At 42.9% G+C, this 22207-nt stretch overlaps 1 protein-coding gene across 5 annotated transcripts in view; it reads left to right on the top strand.

The window, feature by feature from the left end:
• The window catches only part of atp2b3b (ATPase plasma membrane Ca2+ transporting 3b), a 65938-nt gene extending 45854 nt beyond the window's left edge, over positions 1–20084 (top strand). For 3 of the 5 annotated variants that reach the window (XM_074643163.1, XM_074643165.1, XM_074643164.1), the window contains 5 exons: positions 344–557; positions 869–1080; positions 4044–4151; positions 4401–4583; positions 15064–20084. In XM_074643163.1, coding sequence (XP_074499264.1) covers positions 344–557; positions 869–1080; positions 4044–4151; positions 4401–4583; positions 15064–15588 — 1242 coding nt within the window. In that variant the 3' untranslated portion in view covers positions 15589–20084. Of the gene's footprint in view, positions 1–343; positions 558–868; positions 1081–4043; positions 4152–4400; positions 4584–6971; positions 7132–15063 lie in introns of all 5 variants that reach the window. The other 2 variants (XM_074643167.1, XM_074643166.1) reach the window with 2 other exon arrangements.
• Positions 20085–22207: the final 2123 nt, after the last annotated feature.

Here is a 22207-nt window from a genome sequence, read left to right as displayed (position 1 = left end):
GCTTCGAGCACCTAATCATGCACATCTGTTTTCACTATTTCACTCACTGAGCAGATAATCTGCACAAGAAGTACATGCAGTACATCACCACAGTAGATCTGACACGTTTTATCAGATCATAATCTATACAAATGAAACAAACTTGTGTTCTGTTAAATTAACAGGCTGATAAATTAACAGATTAACTGAAACACTGGACTCAAATGAATGATTTAACCTACAAAAGAACTGGGAATTAGGGTCTTGTGAAAAGCAGCCTTTTCACAATCACCAGTGTCAGTGAAGTCAGACTCATCTGAACACGGGTCGTGACATCGCTCTCTGGTTGCACATCTCTCTGCAGGACTCTCCTCTGAAGGCGGTGCAGATGCTGTGGGTGAATCTCATCATGGACACGTTTGCCTCTCTGGCCCTGGCCACCGAGCCCCCCACCGAGGACCTGTTGCTACGGAAACCCTATGGTCGGAACAACCCGCTCATCTCGCTAACCATGATGAAGAACATCCTGGGCCATGGAGTGTACCAGCTGGTCATCATTTTCACCCTACTGTTCTTAGGTAGACACACATGCAGAGACAACCAGGAATGCAATTTCATCTACTATTGAAACAGCCTGAATATAGCTGGCTTTCATCAGTAGATTTCTGGTGGAATTAGGATTATCAGGTTTTTATTTCAGTGTCCATTTAAATCAAAAATCCAAGACAAGAAAAAAAAGGTGCTTTGGTGGAGGTACAGAAATACACAGCCACCTTAGCAGCTACAGTGGTAATTGTAAATTGTTTATTTGTCCTGCAGCAGATTGAACACACTCCCTAATGAACAACACCTCATCTCATCTCCTCTTCCTCCTTTCTTTACCCTCCAGGCGAGCGCATATTCAACATCGACAGCGGCCGCAATGCTCCGCTCCACTCCCCTCCCTCTGAGCACTACACCATCATCTTTAACACCTTTGTCCTCATGCAACTTTTCAACGAGATCAACGCTCGCAAGATCCACGGAGAGAGAAACGTCTTTGACGGCATATTTGCCAACCCCATCTTCTGCACCATCGTTGTGGGGACCTTTGCTGTGCAGGTAAGGGTAACCCTTCAACGTCCTTTGATGGTTCTCTCTGCTGTTTGGTGGAGAACATTTTTTTTTTGGGGCGTTTTGCCTTTATTTGATAGTGATAGTAGAGATACAGAGAGGAAATGCAGGGAGGGAGAGAGAGGTACATTGCGTACAGCATGGTTCTGAACCACTTGGCTACCAAATGCCCTGTGAGTTGTGGTATCTTGTTGTAAATGAGTTGCCCTTAACTCAACCTGGCTGAGCATCTCTAGCACTCAGTTGAAGTATGTTGACCAGATTTCTTCAGGTGGTGTCTTTTAGGGGTCAACAGGTCATCTTAGCGTGTGGTATGTTTCAGGTGTTTTTATGTAGTTTAAAATACATACCCCTGAAGTCTGCCAAAAGTCTGCCAAGTTTGTAATAATTGTTTATAAAAAAAACAATCAGCTGAGATGTCCATTAATGGTATATTGCTCACATTTTTTATTATAATATTGCCATGGTCTACAAACTTTTCTCATTTTAAACCGTCAGTATGATAAATATAGTGTTATTCCACTGCATATTGTATATATATTATACACTTAGTGGCCACTTTATTAGGTACACCTGAAAATCTAATGTAAACATTACAACAGCTCATCCATAAATTCTATCTTTACAACATTATAATAATGTTTTGATTGACACTGTCAGAGAGGTATTCATTTAATTATCGTAAATTCTCAAATAGTGGCCGGGGCCTTTATTTACCTCAACTGCAGAGGGTACCAGGCCTTTGTTTGAAGCAGGCTATATTAAAGCCTTTAATGTCTAATTCACTCTGTTTGATAAGTATATTGGTCATATTTTTCACACACACACACACACACACACACAGGCAGAGCAGAGAGGCCACAGAACAGCGGAGTCAAGCCGATGAAAACCGCCATGAAAAAATAAAAAAAATAACATTTTATTCACCGACTCACTGCTTTGTTCTCGGTTACGCCGCTCCCTCTCTTCATTCACTCTCTAGCTCGCTTGACCACCGCTATGCTCTCTCTCTCTCTTGCACATTGAGTCGGGAGGACGTGGGAAACTTTGAATGGATTGTTTACAAACTCCAACCAACAATGCTGCATATATGCATTTGAGCCTAGCTCTATTTGTCACTTCTCTATCATGATAGCGAGCTAGACAGCTTTCAAGTCACTCATGACGATAGTCAAGATTATACCGATAATGGAAATTCACCACGATCGATTCCCATCCCGTCCCTACTCGTTTCACTCTCAGAATTAAATGACTTCGGTCCGATAGCATTTGGAAAGTCGAGAAGAGCCGCTTGATTGAATTATCCCCATTCCAGTTAGCATCGGGCTAAACAGGAAGTTAGCCGACGGTTGCACTCTCTGGTTGCACGCTCAAAAGTAGCGCGCAGCAGTGAGATGGCCAATGATGTCATATATACTCTATATATGTAATCAACCCCCAACGACCCGACCCGCTCTGATGATAAATAATTGTATATTATAAACCATAATTAACCTTCTGGTTTCTGTTCTGTCCAGACAGAAAATACTCCAGATTTAAGATTTCAAACTTTACCAACAGAAGGAGGATTGTTGAAGTGAATACAGAAGAAATGCACTGAGCGGGGAAGTTTGAGTACACAAAAACACAGACATGCAAGCACAAACAGAGTGAGGGATGGAGAGAGAAAAAGAGGCATCTTCAGTGCTCAGTGGTACTCTGGGGAGAAACAAGAAAAGAGAAGAGAGAGAGAGAGAGAGAGTCGGAAGGGCTGGCAGTGATTTGGAGTGTGAGAGCGACGAAGAGACAGTTCAGAGGGATTTGGAAAATTGGAGATGAGAGAGAGCGGAAGACTGGAGTCAGCTTGAGAGAGGTGAAAGAGAAAGATACAGTAAGAAAGAAAGATGGATCCCTCCTCCCTGCAGAAAGATATTACTGTATGTGATACACTCTATCATACTCCCAGTGAGCTTAATGCACTATGGTGTCAAGATGATAGTGTCACTGTGATAAACTTTGCTCTCGTTGTATACGTGATCATGTTGCTATTTAAAATGCCGTCACTACATCTGCTGAAGTGCGCACGGTGATACTATGGTCCAAACCGCAGGGCTGCATCTATTATGTTGGAAGGTACCATTACTAATACAGATTATTTCTAGCAATTCACTTAAAGGTACAATATGCAACAATTTCTTAAAAAACAATGTATGGACTAATACTAAAATAATCCCTCTCAATTGGTTTTTCAATCAGTTGACAGTTGCGCTGGGAGCAGAATTCACACAGAACGCGGCACCACTGTGCTCTGAAACCCATTATTTCCAATGGCTTGTGCGGCGCAACAATGGCTTTTCGCTGCGCTGAGCAAAGGGTTAGCGAGGGGTGTAAAGCTTTACAGCACGGCCTTTTCACACACCGTAGCGTCTGCCCAGGTTGAATCCCCTGGGCAGACTGTGCGGACCCCACCTGGCACCCGTTGACAGTCTTTGTGACAAACTAAGCTACCCGTCTCCTGTCTCTAGCTTCAAATTTAACCGACATGGAAGTGGTATTGATCTTCTCATCTAACTCTCAGAAAGAAAGCAAATAAGGAACATTTATACATGGCAGAGAGGCAAGGCAGTCAAAATCATTTTTATGCATAAAGACCTAAACTGTACTCTGAGCAGCTTTATACATACCGGCCCAGAGAATGTTCCTATACACAAAGCTGAAGCTAAACTATATACCTCATGAATAATTAAATACAATCCACAAACACAAAATCCCTGTCTTGACATCTTGGTTTGATGTTTATTGGATACTGCAGGGTACAGTGACAATGCCAACTGGCTAGAAGATAGAGGTGTTGACTGCTGACACATCCTGGCATTGTTTTTGTTTTTCTGTTTTTTTACAGTTCATTCTCCCTCAACATTGTGTTTGTATGCGTGACAATATTGATGTCCCTCCCTGTGTTTCTGCTGCAGATCGTGATCGTGCAGTGGGGAGGGAAGCCCTTCAGCTGTGCCCCTCTCAACATGGAGCAGTGGCTCTGGTGTCTGTTCGTGGGAGTTGGGGAGCTCCTCTGGGGGCAGGTAAGCACCTCTTCAGCCTGCTGAGTCAGACCACACTGAGCGAGCGTAGAACTGGTTTACCTAGCGTTTTCTCTGAGGTAAGGCTTAGATAACACCTCTGACCTATTCTGTGCTTAAGTCTGTCGGAATAATCTGGTATTATCTGATCCATCATCCGTGTAAAACGGTTGGAAAAGCTCACAGCTGCTCAGCATAACGCCACACTAGCATCTTCTGGTCACATAGCAATTTAACACACGTGGCTTCCAGGTGATCGCCACGGTGCCAACGGAGCGGCTGCCATGCCTGAAGGAGGCGGGGATGGGCCTGGAGCCCGGGGATGATGAAGGGGAGGAGATGGCGGAGGACGAGGAGGAGATCGACTGTGCCGAGAGAGAGCTGCGTCGCGGACAGATCCTCTGGTTCAGAGGCCTCAATCGCATCCAGACCCAGGTACTGTTTGACGAGACCACCAAAACAAACCTCAACCAAACCTCTTTCACAGGAATAGACACAGAGATATCCCGACAGCACAACCAGAAGCTTCACTTGGTCATGACACACAAGCAGTTTGTTAAAAAGATGAATTACAGATAAATGGGGAATTTGCCAAAAGTGTGAACAGGACACATGAAAACCAAAGACACAATTATGAATCATAAAGAACGTAGGAATCTGAATGCCTAATGTTTGCACTTTAAACTATCAAGTGCTTTATGATGAAATGCAAATTATTTTTGGGGGGGATATTGTTCTTGAATTGTGTAGTAACACAGCCTAAATAAACTGCCAGTAAGTATCATGGCCTTTACACACTAACATAAGAGACGTTTGGGAAGAAAGTCCTTTTAAGAGATTTATTGCTTTATTGACTCTTCTATGAAAGATATGCAATTTTAGTTTAAGTTTAGACGCTGTATCTGATATGACTCTTCTAAAGTCAGTCTGTATTTCATCCTGTCTGTGCTGTTCTTCTGACTTGTGCCAAATATAATGATTCCAGTTTTTTCTCTCCTCCACAGCTAACTTTTTCTGTTCTGTTCAAACTTTGTGAATCTAATTTGGAAGTGGTATTTTAGACGCTCATAAACATCATGAGAGAGGATAAATGCTGTGATTGTGTGTGTGTGTGTGAGTGTGATTACACATTTTCTAAAGGCTAATGCTAAGTAGACAGGCTGTTGACTTGCTTGATTACTTTAATTGATTGATTCTTACACTGCTTTGTGTGAGAATGTACATTAAGACAGAAAAAAACAGCATCAACGACAATCTGCTAACAGCCTCCTGAGCAGTGTTAGAGATCCAGTCAAGAGTCTCTGCTTAAGTGCCTTTTGCGAAGAGTGGTCAGTTTTTCATTAAGAGGGTTTGGTCTGAGTGTGCAGACAACAAATATACATGCATGCAAACCCACACATAACCTCATGTACATGCACAGTCATCATTTATATTTCTTGCTTGTTAGAAATATTCAGAAGTCTACGGAAGCCCTGAGAGGCAAGTGAGAAAAAAAATTCAGGTGATTCACTTTCTAAGACTGATCTAAATGGTTTTCTCTCCTCTGTTCATGACTTAAGAACAGGTGAAGTTAATTTTTTTTTTCATCTTTGAAACTGGGGATTTTTTTTACTTGTTTGTCAGGATCATTTAAAGTGTTTGCTCAAGTGGAATATTAATTTGGGACATATTAGACTGAAGTACACCGCTACCCCATGTTCTAAATAGGACTAAAAGCATTCATGTTTTCTTCCAGGTGAGTATTAAAGCTGAAGTAGGCGAAATTGGAGCAAATATGATTAAAAAAAGTTATTTTTATAAAACGGTCGTTATATCGTGACAGTAGTACATGAAACTGGTAACCTGAAAAAAATCATGTGCCTCTGTGTCCTCCGGTGCTCCTAATGGCATCTGCAAGATTTCACAAACCGGAGGAAAACAACCACTCAGAGCTGATCTGGAGTCTGCTGTCCATCTGCTGTCTAGGAGAGCCGGCTGTCAATCACTCGTGAACTCCGACCAAACGGTCAAACTAGGCAGCGCTGATCAAATATGAATCAATATTCTGTTACTGTAATGCCTATTTCTCTCCTCAAATGTTTTCAGAATCATCTTGTAGTGTACGGTTTAACTGTAAAATTAGAAAGTTTGTGACTCGGCAGCCATGTTGAGATCTGTTGAGGAAGTACCAAGCACCGCTCACATGACCGGAGCACAGCCAATAGGAACGCTCTCTCTCTCTGAAATGACCTGTTATTGGCCAAAGTCTTCCGTCACGGGCTAGATTTTTTAAAGCCTGAAAACAGAGCCATGAGGAGGTGCAGAAGTCTAGTTATCTCTCAGAACACTTGAATTACAATATGCTGAAAGGTTATAATGGAAATTTTGCCCAATGATGCCAACAAATTGTTGCCTTCTGAAGCTTTAATTTCTCCATGCATACTAAAGACAAGGTATATATATTGCAAGTTATGTAAATTAAAACTCACCTGGAAGAAAACGTGAATGGTTTTAGTCCTGTTTAGAACATGGGGTTTCTAACAACCAACACTTCTGTGATTGATCCTGACCAAAAAATAAATCACCTGCCAAAACTTTTTTTCCACCTGTTCCACGAACATAAAACAATTTAATTCAGACTTCGAAAGAATGGATCACCGGAATTTATTTTTCTCACTTTGTCTCTCTCTGATCACGTTTGCCGTCAAGGGAAATTTCAGTGCCGTTTCTATCATTCCTGCTGTGACGGGAATGTTTTAAAGGGACCCCAACATGCACACACACACTCAGACCGGCCTCTCCTGCCCACTCACTGAGTGCTGCTGTTTTGTCTCTGTCCTGCAGATGGAGGTAGTGAGCACGTTCAAGCGAAGCGGTTCGTTTCAGGGAGCGGTGAGACGGCGCTCCTCCGTGCTCAGTCAGCTCCACGACGTAAACACTATCTCTACCCCCTCTCACGTAGCTCTCTCCACTGCACCAGCCAATACCAGCCCAGCCCCCGGGAGTGAGTCCGCCGAACGCATGTACACACATACACACACACATTAACAAACAAACACACACACAAACACACACACACACACACACAAACAAACACACACACGTATACCTGCATCCATACTTGCACCCACTTTCTCTCTCTCTCACACACACTCATTCGTAGACACAAACAACACACTGCTGCACGGCACGTGGACTGCAGTATTTTTACTCTCTATGGTTGTGACCCCTCTGGCTCGCTCGCTGCTCGTGTGTGTGCAATGTCTCCTCTTTTCCTTTCTCTTATTCTCCCTTTTGAACAGCACCCAGTCCTGACCGGCTGTGTAGGTCTGGTCTGATCTGGTCTGGTCCAAATCCAGTCCCGGTCCCAGTCCAGACTCTTGTTTTGATGTTGAGTGTTGGTTGGTGCAGGAGGCAGCTTGCTGTTCTCTCTCTGTCTGAGGTGTCCGGGGTTTGAAATGGAGCACTTTATGAAAAGAAACAGTGAGAAGTTTAAAAGAAGATATTCAAGCAGCGGTTGATTTACGAGTGTACAAGGCAAGGACGCATCCTAAAGTTCAGAGAGCAAATGGCTGCTCCTCCTGCACCGTGTGTAATTTCCTGTCTGTGAATGAGGTCAAGCGTGGTTACCGTGGTTGACCCCTGCTGTAAACATCGCTAATGTAAAGGTGTCATGTCTTTTCTCTAAAAAAAAACAAGAGAATATAGTTTTACTGTAACAATTCTGTGACTCGTAGAAAATGCTATAATTAGATTTCACTGCCATAGAATTCATACTCATTACCAAATGGCTTTCATATGGCTTTTGCAATTCTCTAAACTGTAAACCTTCGAGTATAAAAGCCCCGTAACACACTGCTGTTTCCAAGACGACAGTAAAAAAGAAAAAAAAAGGTTCCCTCTTCCTTTATCACTATTTCTTTCTTTCTCCTTCTTTTGCTCCTCTCACTTATGTCCAGTGCTGCAATTGTTGTCAACTGGTTGTTTCTGTAACAGTATTTCCAGCTCCAACGCCACAAGTTTGCCCCCCCCCCCACCCTCCCCTCGCCGATGTCTCCAAAAAGTCCTGATTTTTCTCTCTGTGCAGTTTGTTTTCTTTCCTCTCTCTCTCTCTCTCTCTCCATCACAGCTCTCTCCTTTTCCTTCTATAATTATGAGATATTACAGGTTCCCTGTTTGCAGAAATATTCTGTGAAATGTATTCTTATTGTTCTTCATAAGTAGAGTTGTTCTTTTGTAGAGGTATTTAGATTGGATCAGATCTAAATACGGGCTCTTGTGTAGCAGTACTGATAAGATTTCTTTCGTAGGTTTCTCTTCATTTTTTTTGTATCTTACTTTGTCCTTTACCTCATCCCTTTTTGTCATCCTCCCATCTCCTTACTAGAGTAGCGTCCACCCCTCATGTTTTCTCTTGATTTCTTTGTATGTCAGTTCCGCACGTGTCTGTTTGCAAGTGTGTTTGTGTGTGCTGACATAACCGAGAGCCGTAGTTTTGACTTCTGTGTGTTTGTTCGTCAGTGTGCGAGTGTTTGCTTGTGCGTGCATGTGTGTGGTTGCGTTGTCTCTTCGTTTGATTGTCTTCATCCGTCTTTCTCAGTTGCTTCTCCTTACCTTCCCTTGCTCCCTTTCGTCCATCCTTCCCTCCTCCCATTCCACGCTGCCTTCCTTCCCCCACGCTGCTCCATCACCTGTAGGCGTAGATACAGAGAGGCGCTGCTGACACCTCATTGTCGTGATCATCCTGCACAGACACTAGAGGTTACCTGGGCTTTGTTTAAGGAAACACATACTTCTCACCATCACTTTACAACACTGGCTGCTTGATAGAAAAGATGGATAATATGAGTTGGGAGTGTGGAAGGACAGATGTAGAATCAAAGAATGGAGCTAGGGTTCAGGTCTCACCACTGATAGCTCATTGCTGGCTTTTTTTTTTCCTTCATTTGAAGAGCTTGTTGTGTCCCAAGTCTGTTACTCAACAGTAGTATGACACGTACTTGCATTTTGAAGTCACCCCCTTGTGGTTCAGCTCCTGAACCCAAATAGATTGACAAGGAGGGGATGTGAAGGAGCAAGCATTAACTTCAGTGTGACTCAGGTTCACACTGAAGTTTATTTTGACTCAACCCCACATACACCGTCCTGCTGCTGGAAATAACTCACTAGTGCACCAAATCTGTGGGAATCTGAAACAAATACACAATTATTTCCTCCTGTTTAAGTAACAATCGGTAAAAACTACAGTGTCCAGCTGTTTTATTTTTTAAAGATTTCCATATTCAGTAGGAACCAGTGGGCTTGGGGATTGGGAGCCCCAGACAGGGTTGGGAAGTCAAAAATTTGAGAGACGGACGAACACATTGTTGGTTTTGGTCCTTTTATGGGATTTGGTGACAATGCCACAAATACAGAATATATCACCAGCCTTAGCTTTTGAAGGGGACATATGATAATTTTCAGTGCTTTTGCACATACATTTGGGTCACAGACTGTAAAATAAAACAACCTAGTCAGGTTTTTTTTGTGGGTTGCCTAGATCAGAAAACATGAGATTCAACAAGCCAATCACATTTGGCTCCCCCTTCCTATGTCACGTACAGGCTCATTAGTATATACCGGCCACAGCTTGAGAACTACCTTTGCAAAGGTGCACCATATTTTTCTCTCTTGCCAATCAGAGCAGACTGGGCTTTTTTAGGAGGGGGGTGGGGGCTTAAAGAGAGAAAGGTGCTAAAACGGAGCATTTCAGACAAATAGAGGTATATTCAGACAGACAGGATGAGGAAAATAATGTGTTTTTTGGACATTAAAGTATGTAAAGATGTTTTAGTAAGAACCCGAAATACAAGTATGTACCTGAAAATGAGCATATGTCCTCTTTAAAGGAATACCTCTCCCTTAAAATGACCATTTGCATATCAATTACTTTCCCATTGAGGCATGTGATAAAATCTAAGTTTTCTTCAAGGTAACATAATAATTGATATAGAAATGGACATTTGAAGGGTGAAGTACTCCTTTAAGTACTTTCCTATGATTGCCTAAAGCCTGATGAAATGGTCCGATATGGGAATCCCCGAGCAACAAACACACACTACAAATGATTTCCTATGTGTGTTATCAAGACAGACTGACCTCTTCCCCTGCATCAGGGTCATTACTTCACTCCACTACCCAGAGTTCTTTGCAAAGCAGACCCAGCCCTCAGACTTGGCACTGTGCCCCCGTTGCAGTATGATGTGCGTAAGTTCTGACATCAACACCATCACCTCCCTGACTTAAAATCTATCATCACTGGGTAAGAAAAGAGCCCCGGGGATATCTGAAAGAAATATCTTAAATATTAAATAGAGATGATACAAGTAGACGTCTCTGTTTCATGCTTTCATCCACCTGAGCTGCGCTGGACCTTAGTGATCCATCTGGATATTTTGCACCGATCTATGGATCCAGTTTGTTTTCATTTCAGACTGGCCTTGTTTCATCTGCCTGCAATTAAATTGAGAAAAGAGATGAATATGAAAGTTTGCGTTGGTCAGGAACTTTAAGGGGAATGGGGTATTTAGGCCAAAATCCATCCTCAGCTCCTCAATTCTTTGCTAAAGTTCTTTCATATTCAAGAATAATATTTCAGCCTCCGCGCTCAGTTTTTGCTCTTTAAATGGGATATGAGTAGGCGACATGAAGAGAATGTGCATTGAATTGAGGAAGGTGTTGCTGAGGGGTTGCCATGGATTAGAGCCCAGTCATCACATACCAAAGGGTGGGTAACCAGCCATCCACCTCACAGCTTCTCCCTGTGTTTTATGTTGCAGTTTCTTCTCATAAGCAATTGTGTTGTTGCACACAGCAGCCTCTCTACCTTCCAGCGCCTATTTCCTTCTTGTACTTTAACCATCATTGTTTTTCCATCAAGCACTGCTGAAAGGGCCGACAGGGAGAGGGAGAGGGAGAGAAAGAAAGAAAGAAAGTGAGAGACATAAGTAACACAGCAGTGCCCTGACCTCCAGGCCGCTCTGGTCACACTGGGGACGGCATATACTCGAAAGTTTACTCTTTCCATGGAGACAAAAAATGAAAACAAACCAAGCGCTGACGAAGTGAGAAAGTAACATTCTGACACCTTCTCAGTCTGCATGAGGTGTTTTTCTACTGTCTGACAGGCTCTTTGGAAAAACAGATAAGCACTGAACCTACTGCTTGACCTTCTGTCTGTCTGTACGTCTGTCTATCATATACGGCAGAGTCACATATAGAGACTCCTCTTAGTTTGGCCGACTGCAGCACTGATCTCCATTCAGCTGCCTGACCATCCACCTTCTCATAATCACAGTTTGGACTCCAGTTAAGTGTTGCAGTCTGTTGATGTCATTTGGCCAAACTGTCTCTATGTAGGGCTCTGCCTGCCTGTGCCTGTCTGTGTATTTGCATTGAACTGTCTACTGTTTCTTTTGTGCTCATGCTGCTTCTTTTCCTCTGTTTGGGCTTGGGGAGGGGAAGGGTGCATGGACCAACTGCCATGGCAAAGGAATGTGTTTACGCACGCATACATACACTGCATAATGTACCTTCAAGTACACTCACAGACCTCACTCCTATGTGTTTTGTGTGTGTGTGGGTGTGTGCATGTGGGTGTGGGTGTGTGTGTGTGTGTGTGAGAGAGAGAGAGAGAGAGAGACAGAAAGAGAGTGTAAGTGACAACGATCTGATTCAGCATGACCTGGCTGCCTCTCTCTTGCGACAGGGCTGACGCCCGAGTTTTGCTCTGGCCTTTGAACCCATCATCTTCTGTTTCTAGTAATCTAACCAATCACATACTGTTCTAACCTGCTGATTCTCCGTGATGTCACCTTTCTGTTTTGCAAGACTTGGTTTTTTTTTTCTCTCTATCCTGCAGCAACTTCATCATCAGCATCATCATCATCATCAGCATCATTTCAATCACTCTGCTCTCCTCTGTCCCTCACTGCTGCATGGCTGCAGTACAATTTCCACATGTGCATGTGTGTGTGTGTGTGTGTGTGTGTGTTTGCATAGAGATGCTGACAGACTAGCTCACTGTCTGGCTGCTGAGGTGTTTGCGTGAATAAACCAGCTCCCTTTAACAAACAGCACCCATGATTGACAACTGTCCGATGCATGCAGACGTCAACCTCCAAGCCGCACGATGTGGAAACAACTGAACTGTTGGTTCGCTCAGTTACACCGCTGCTGCATGCACGTTTGCGTGCGTGTGTGTGTGTGTGTGTGTATGGTCACTGCTATAGGTTCTTGCCATTTTTTATTATTTTATTGTACATTAAACTAACACACTCACCATTCTCGCTTCTTCTCCATCTGTGCCTAACAACAACCCTCACCTGTGTGTGTGTGTGTGTGTGCATGTGATCCAGTGTGCTGAGGTTTGAGTGTTTTCTCCACACATACTGCATCACACCCACCAACACACACACACCCACCAACACACACACAAAAACACATGCCACGTGTGTATGATGTGAAGCGTCTGCAGCTTCTTTGGTCTTTGTGATGGTGGCTACTAAATGCTCTCGTCCTGTGAGGTTTGATTGGTGTGTGAGAACTGACAAAAATATTCAGTCATTAGCCAACTCATTTTGATTTTTTACCTCTTTTTTTTTTTTTTTTGGTCTGTTGGGGACAGACAGGTTCAGGTGGACGCTCTGTTGGTTACTGAATTAGTCAAGATATTTGTGCTCCCAAAGTTACAGTAATATAATTACATAGTTTGAGAAATGACCTTGATAACTTGCGATGCTCTGAGCTCTGTACAAAATAAGGAGGACTAATCCAATTCCCCTTGTGAAAGAATAGGATAATAGAGGAGACATGATTAAAAAAACAGACAGCATCTTGATGTTGAAATAGTCCGGTGGCAAGGTGAGGTTGCGACTACACTCATGCCAAGATGTTGCCCTGTCTGAAAAACATTTTATTTATCCATTACCATGTAAATTTAGCTCAAAACCTTGTAAACATGACCTCTTGTTAATCTCCTCACATGACAAAGCAGTAAAGTGATCAACCCGATTTGAGCTTTGAAACACACAGTCCTTATGATGAGGAGGAGTACATTCTTTATGTTATTTGTGTCTCTGAACTCTCCCTCTTTGTTATTTAGTTTTGCCGGATGTTGTATGTTAGCCAGTTATCTTAGCTATGGAATAAAGACTGGAAGCAGCTAGCCCTCTAAGGGTTGGGTTATGCTCAAAAATAAGTATAATAAAAAGTGCTTATACCTGATCTGATTTGGAAGGAGGAGTGGAAAGCCGGTCGTTATAGAAAGGTGGGGGAGACGTGATATTGTTAAAATACGGGAATGACAGCAAATAAGTGTTTTGCACTCGGTTGCTCACATGAAAAGTGACAGAAGTAGTTGTGAAAAAAGACAAATAAAAAAAAGAGCTTGACCTTCTCACCTCCGGCCACCCTAATCTGATGTAGTAAAAGTGTGTGTGCGTGGGGGGGTTTCCAAAGCTTTTCGACCATCTGACAAGCAGTTCAGATGGAGTGTATTGGCAGCTTAGAGGCCTTCACACACCAGGGGCGTGATGTATAACAAAAAGCAGAAATGCAAAATATATAAGTCTATAGGGCTTTTATTGTGAAAAGTAAGAACGGAAGGAGTGGATCAGGTCTGAGCTGCGTTGGTCAAGGTTGTAAAGAGCCTCCGTGTTGTTAAATAAATATAGGCGCAATCGAGCCACCAGGAAGAGCGCCGGTCGTTGATCCCAACTTTCGTAATGCCCAAAAAGACTTTTTCCCATAGACTTACATTGGGAAAGAGACATCTGTAACTCAGCGGAGTAGTCTTTATTTAAAACATTAGGTCCTAAAAGTTGTAAAACGCACTAATAGCCAAATCCAGAGTTATTTTCCTTCCTCCGTTCCTGTGAATTAGACCCAGAACGAGGCTCGATTGCAAGCCGTGACGACGATGTGACGTTGGGACCCCGTGACCGAGTCATGTGACCGAGCGGACGCTACTGCGCATGGTCCATGTGCCCAAGATCCGGGTACTTTTCCAGGCGGAAGTCGAGCCATTTTGTCATCATGCGCCACTGAGCAACTTTCATGGGAATGAACGGGGCCCCGCCTCCAACGCTGTATCCAGTTCTCTTTATACATCCATGGCAGCAACACATCCCATTCCGCACAATGTGATTGGCTGATGCCTTTAATCTACCGATAATATTCATGATCAGTGTGAAAGTATTCATGACAAAAACAGCAGTTCGAAAAAATTTATTGACGTGCGAATGAATCACACGAGAAAAACGCCTTTAACTTCACTAATTAACACATAAATCTGAAGTTAAGCCAAGAAATAGTCTTTAAAAACTTTTTTTAACCTTTCATTTTTTTACAGATCATGTCATCTTTTTTTACAGATGACATGTTCATTAGTGGGCATTTTAGCTGTTTCCCTGTTTTCAGTCTTTATCCTCAGCTAAGCTAACTGGCTAGTGGCTGTAGTTGAGCACACAGACATGAGAGTGGTATCAATATTCTAATATAACTCTTGGAAATGAAAAAATTAAGCAAATAAATTAATTTCCCAAATGTCGAAATAGTCTTTTAACTTGTGCTCCAAAAGACTGTTGTGCTTTGGCCACGTCCATTGTGGTTGAATCCAGCCAATAACATTATCTTCAGCTTCCAGAGCAGATCGGAGTCATATTTCTCTATAGAAAATAAACCGAATGTGACCAATAGAAGTCATCTTCTATAAACTTTGACTGTAGCCACCTGGTCCTGAGTGTCCATCTGTCTGTCTGTCACTCTGTTTGTCTGCTGGAGGACACGAGTCTGTCTGTCTCTGGGTTTCCCTGGCCTCCCCTTTCCCCTTTTTCATGTCTGACTTAAACCTCTCTCTTTCTTGTGGTCTCTCCCTCGTCTTCCTTCCTTTCGGCAGATGCGAGTGGTGAAAGCATTCCGTAGTTCGCTGTACGAGGGCCGGGAGAAACCGGAATCCCGCAACTCCATCCACAATTTCATGGCCCACCCGGAGTTCCTCATCAACGACCTCATCCACAACATCCCGCTGATCGACGACACTGACGTGGACGACGAATCAGAGCTCAGCAGATACCAGCACCTGCACCCGGCCCTCCGCAAGCCACCGCCCCCTCCTGCCCAGCCCCCGCCCCCAGCCCGCTCACGACCCACCCGCCCCTACCGCCAGTACAGCCTCCCGGTGACCCCGTGCAACCGAAACAACAACAACAACAGCAGCAGCAGCAGCAGCAGCAGCATCAGTTCAACAGTCACCCACGGCAACAAAAAGAGCACCGATGCAGTTACCCCCAGCTACTGGAGCCCCCATCACCACCACCACCACCGCCACCAACACCATCATAACCATCATGGCAGGGACAGGCCGGTGAGACCCTCCGGCCCTTACCTGGCCCACCTCTACTGCGTGGAGACCTCCTTATAACTGAGCTGAACGTGGGTCGGGGGGAGAGGAGAAGGGGAATGGTGACTTGGGGAGGAAAAGGGAGCGGAAGAGAGGGCTGAGGACTCACACATGACATTTTTCATCCAATCTCCCTACGACAAAGCTAACAGGAGGGAGCGAAGGATGGGGGAGGTACCAGAGGGAGTGGACAATGGCTGGAGACTTCTGCTCGCAAACTCCCTGAGAACATTGCGACTTTACCTCCTTTGCCCTTGCTCCAGCCCTCTCAGTCTGACCCACTGACAACACCACCCCCGACCCTCCCTCCACCCTCGAACCCACCGCCCCACCCCAGTCCGTCTGTTGCCCTCCCTGAACAACCTGCCCAACCCCACCCCGCCTGACTGCGTGCACACTTGTCACACACACACGCACAGGTCTGCTCTCGCTGCGTTGTCCTGAGTGACGGTGGGTTGGGGAGGGAGGGGGACGGACATCCGAGAAAAAAAACAAAAAAACGACACATCCTTCAACGCTTCAGCAGATCAGGGCCATGTCAGGGCCAGAGGCTGACTCACTCTGTTTCTATTGGTGTTCATCATTAGTGTTGTTGTCACCACCCACCTACCAACCTACCTGCCATGGCACCATAGTCACCACCACCACCATTTAGCTGGCTAGAATCTACAGCCGACTTTTAAAATCACTAATTTGCTTGCAATACAAGTAAAACGCTTTGTTAAAGCTTTAACTAGACTTCAGTCAATTCCATCTTTTTATTTCTCAACATAACGGTGCTCATTCATTTCTTTTCTTTTTTACATTTCTTTATTTTCTCTTTCTCGGAAATTTCACATTGAGCTTTTTAAAAAACAAAAACGTTCTTTTCTTTCATTGCTCTCTCTCTCTTCTTTCTATGTGTGTACGTGTAATGTCTTGTCTCTTCTGAAAAAAAAAAACCCAACAAAAACATAACAAAAATATAAATTGCAAACAAAGATACTGTTCATTTAAACCTAATAGTAAATAGTATGGCTGCAAAAAAAACAACTAAAGGAGCGGGGAATACATATATAGAGTATATGTATATATCATTTGAATGTTCGGGAAGCGACAGCACAGAACTCGTCATTTTCATCACTGTTCTTTCTGCCAATCCTCGAATGCCGCCCTCCCCCCATAAGTCCACATGACCCCGTTATCTGTAATATTGTCCACCATGCTATGAGACGATACAGTGTATGGCATCTCACATATACATACGTTGGCCCACAGAACTTAATTTACAGCCTCCAGCCATGTTGATGAACTGATGAGTACGCATTGGGGATATTTATTGACATCAGTCGGGGCGAGCCCGTGGGTGAGGTCCTCTTCCACTTCATCTCTGTTACGTGTTCCATCATCTTCTCTCTTGCTGTTCCTCAAGACTTTGTCTCGTCTTGTCTCGTCCCTTCTGGTCTTTCATTGGTGTGTGTGTGTGTGTGTCGGCTTTTCTTTGGAAGCATTAACCCTTTAAATGCCATCAAACACACAATGCACAGGCGATGGCCCTTTAAGACTAACATGCACTCACTTCGAACCCGCTCCTGCTCACGTGCCATTGTGTCGTCTCCATCATGTACCGGCGCCCTCTGCATTCGTTTCTCTGTGGACAAAGAGATTGTTTCTGTTTGATCTGTTGGATGTTCGATCCAGAAGGGAAGAAAAAAAAAGAAATCACTGATGTTGAAAAGCAACCAACCACTCGAGCTATCAGGCCCATGTCTTATGTCACTGTTCAGCTTTAGCTTTAGGTCCAAAGCCCACTCGATCAGGTACGACCACTGAGAGCTATGTGTCAAACACTGTGCGTTCCCCATCATCGTGATATTCAATTAGTTGATTGGGACACCTTAAAGGAACACTTCGACATTTCAGGAAATACACTTATTGGCTTTCTTGCTGAGAGTTACGCAAGAAGATCGAGACCATTTTCACGTCTAAATAAATAAATGTGCTACAGCAGGTTAGCTTAGCTTAGTATAAAGACTGGAAACAGCTACCTCGGCACTCTCAAAAGTAAAAACAAACAAAGCACATCCAAAGCTCACTGATTAACACATTATATGTCGTTAGTTTAATATGTACAAAAACACAGTATCTGCTGGTCTTGAAAAGTTTTTAAAAAAATTCAGTATGAATTCAGTTCAATTCAATTCAATTCCTTAATAAATGGCCTCAGGAGGTATTAAAAAAGTCTTGAATTTTATTCACAAAAGTCAAATATTTTCTCTCGGCTGTCTGGAGACATACTATCATAGGTGCTTATTATATTAGAGGTGCTGGTAGGAGGATTTTGCTACTTTCAAACAGAGCCATAGCTGTTTCCCCCTATTTTCCTACATATATATTTATGCTTTAAGCTAACTGACTACTGGCTTCGGCTTCACATTGAACGGACAGACGTGAGAGTGGTATCAATCTTCTCAGCGAAGAAAGCAAATAAGCATATTTCCCAACATATTGCAGTATTGCTTTAAGACATATTATGTTGAAGCTTTCCAATGTAAAAGAAAAAGGGCATAACATGCTGCATGAGCACACGCCAAACAAAAAAAAGAAGAAAAAAAAAAAAAAATCATTTGGACAGCCACCCTCGTGACGACGAGTGCAGCGCTCGTGACATCACATTCCACCGTCACCTTGTCGACCTCAACATTCCATGGAAACTTACATTCCAAACAGCCGCATCACATTCCAGACCGGGTGTGAGAGTGCCCTCCTGTATCCCATGTTGCACTATGTGTGGGTGAACCGCTGACTTCATGTTGCCATCGGAGCGTAACTGCAATGCAATGCAAAACCTGGAACTCCCCCTTCCCCTCCCTTACCTTACCCTCACCTCAGTTATCCCCCGTTGACTTCCCCTGAGTTATCAACTGGTCCCACCACCAGAGAAAGGCAATGGCAGACAATATGCAACAGACTGCCATGCCGACACCTGTACCCAGACGTAGGATTAGAAAGTCTTACAAAGACGACAACACATGCAAACACAGTGAGAGAACATGTCCGTCCTGCTAGTTCTGTTTGAGGATGCGCGCAGGGCTCTCTGGGAACACCCTTACCTGTACAGAACCCTGTCTTCTTGAATGCTCATCATCATCGCCGCCACCCTGACCCCAACCTTTGGGAGTGGGCAGGTGGTGACATTGTATTGGTCTGTCTGTTTTGAAGCATGCATTTGGTATCATTAATGTCACTCTTTATGTGTTGGTAAATCATTTAGGCTACTGTCACTACTGTGTGCTATATGATCTCTCCACATCTGCTCTCTTCCTCTCTCACACACACACACACACACACACACACACACACATATCCTGTTCAATTCCAACATACTCTATTTCAGCACCTCTTAGCACAGCTCTATCAATGCTTTCTGCAGTATACAAACACACACAGACAGACACACGCATACATACAGACCGAACAACAGGCTGATACTCTACAGTGGTGTAAATTTGACTGTCCAGTTCCAGCCATCTCTGTCCATCCGTCCAGCCACGTTACATCATGATGTTGTGAGACAGTTTCACAGAAGGCGAAACACAATGTGAAAAAGAATATATTATATTTATCAAAATTATAAATTGTACAACTACACCACTACTGTACAGATCGCCCAAATGTGCACATGTGCATCTTTGATTTACAGGTACTATGTTCCTGTTACACTTTTTTGGGGGGGAATGTTTTCTTTCTTTTAATCCTATTGCTTTCTGTAAAGAGAGGAACAACAAAATGGAAGCGCTTGTATATTATTATGATTATTTTAGATTTTCTCCATTGGTGCTCCCACTGATGGAAAAAGACAGTTGCACATTCTCCTGAGCATATTCTAAGGGCTGTGTTTTCTGTCCATTGAACAGCCCCTGAAGTGTGCAGAGGTGTGGAGATGCTTATAGTCTCTTAAGACCAGAGACACCACTCTGTAAATAGAGAACAGGAGATACAAATGTACCTCATTATGATCTAAAGGACTGGAAAAAGTGGAGACCCAGGGAGGATGGAGAACCGGAGGGTGATGCAGAGCTAGAGACTGCAGAAGTGCAATGCATCCATGCATTGTTTAGGCTGCTCTCTTAGATCTGCTACAAGTATTTACTGCCATGTTACGATGGGAAGAAATTAACGTTTTACATTATTCATTATACATACTGTTGTAAATATTGTGTGTGGAATGGTCCCCCTTCTTGCACAATGCAGTGCTGTTCTGCAGACAGAAAATGCAGCCTTAACTGTGCTGAAATGAAAAAAGACCAAAAAAAGAAAAGAAAAAAACATAAAGACTATTGAATATATTAAAGAGTTACCTGCCTGTTATTTAAGCGAATAAATATCTATATATGAGAAAGAACACACCTGTATACTGTAGACTAAATCTGTATGGAAATCTAAGAGAATTTAATGGGAATTAAGTCCAACACCTTTTGTCTGTATGAAAGAAAAAATACATCAAAGTATTCTACAATAATAACTTTGACAAAGTCTGCGTGGTCCTGTGTTGTTTGTTCACAATGATGCAAGACTGTACTTTGATGCAAGATTTTAAACCTTTGGAAAAGTGGAAAACCTCTGGAAAAGTGACACTTTGTTGCCTGTTGTTTTGAAAGAGATGCAGCGCTTATTCTCACCAAAATGCCTCAGTGGCAGTGGCGGACTCAGGCTGTCTGAGGGGCAGGGGCGAAAAGAAATAAGGGCACCAACTACATGTGTTGGAGCACCAGGAAGTTTTCTAGCATGTAGGGCAGCCAGTATGGCACTGTGTATCATGTTTTCTTAGTTTTAAAGGGATAGTTCGGGTGTTTTGAAGTGGGGTTGCATGATGTACTTATCCATAGCCAGTGTATTACCTACAGTAGATGGCGGTCGGCACGCTCACAGTTTGGAGAAACAGACAGGAGTACCAGCAAGGAACAAAAGCAAAGTACTGCTGTGGACGAGGACAGCAGTAAAATGGATTTTAGAGACCTTTAAGTGTACCCTACACTATATTTAGAATATTTTCACCACTTTATCTTGCCGTTAAGCAGCCTTTTCTGACAGGGAAATTAACTGAAAGTTAAACTTATCTATTAATTGCTCAGTGGCATATGAAGCCAAAATGGCTCGCCTGCAGAGTGATAAAGTTACTGAATCATTCGGCGATCTTCCACATCCAGTCATAGAATAACATGTTGAAAAACGTCATATGTCAAAAAATTTCATGAAAAAAAATCATACTATAGTATGTTGAAAATTTTATGAAACAAAAGTCATAGTATAGTATGTTATAAAAAGTCATAGTTGACATGTTGAAAAATGTCACAACAAAGTCATAGTATAGTATGTCGAAAACTTAATGAAAAGAAATGTCCTAGTATGTTATAAAAAGTCCTAGTATAGTATGTCGAAGATTTTAAGAAAAAAATTTCATATTATGGTATGTGATAAAAATGTCATGAAAAAAGTAGGAAAAAGAGCTTCAGGATTTCCATTTTCTCTCGACAAATCATGTGGCGGCTTTCCATTTTCACTGCCGACGTCATCCATTTTCACCGCTGATACAGCCAATCGGAGCTCTGGATTCCATTTTCAGGCAACGAATCGTGTGGCTGATCTCCGCAACGTCACCATTTTTGAATAGCCAATCACAGCCGTCCCAGCGGACGCGATGCGGAGGAGGGACTTTTAAACTATTCACTGCCGCCGTCGCAGAGACTGTGGTGTTATATTAATGATTATATGATCATAAACGTTATGTTAATACTAAAGCTATATATACATATACAGTATGACTGCTAGTGTATGAGCTTCTTAACGTTGTGAAATTAAATTTACTATCACAGTCACTGTTTTTAGCTCAGACAGGTAACTGTAAGATAACTACTGTGTTATATTAATGTTCATGATTCATGATTATATGATCATAAACGTTATATTAAATGTTCATACTAAAGTTATATAAACATGACTGTAGTTTGCAAGGTTTTTCAAGGTAAAAGAAACATAATTATCATATGTGTGAAATTGTTTCTACATATAAGTTTTATTTCAATGTCTGTTTAGACTTCTCCAGGCTGTCAGTCATCCTGCATCCTCTGCCCCAGAAGCTCAGCCTGCAGTCCAGTCTGAATCCTCACCTGGTGTCTCAGGTGGCAGAAATACAGTTGGTAAGTAATGTCTACATAAACCTCACAATAAAGCAATAGTAACAGTTGTGTCAAATCTATTGAACATACAACAGACAGAATGCAGACAATAAGATATATGTTACATGTAGTGTAATTTCACAGCAGTTTATCCTGTTTATTTGCTTACTGATGACAAATTGTATGTTTAGGGACGGGCATGGTATGCCAGGTATGGGTCGGGTTGACAGCCTTGCAGAGCACCTGGTAGAACTGAGGACACAGACCTCCATGACTCTCAGCAACCAGCAGGTTAGTAATATCTGTGATTTGGAATACCATGCTTAGTCCAAAAAGAATAAGACAATGTTGTTGTTTTCATTTAATTAATTACTCACATAAGCCTGTTGTGTGAATAAATATTCAGTCTCTGTTGTTCTTTTCATGTTTTTTTATAAGGGAAACACAATTGTGGCCCTGTAGCAAAACCTGCTGGACGTTGA

This window comes from Sebastes fasciatus, chromosome 8 (genome assembly GCF_043250625.1).
Source record: "Sebastes fasciatus isolate fSebFas1 chromosome 8, fSebFas1.pri, whole genome shotgun sequence".
NCBI lineage: Eukaryota > Metazoa > Chordata > Actinopteri > Perciformes > Sebastidae > Sebastes > Sebastes fasciatus.
This window is presented reverse-complemented; position numbering and strand designations above follow the sequence as displayed.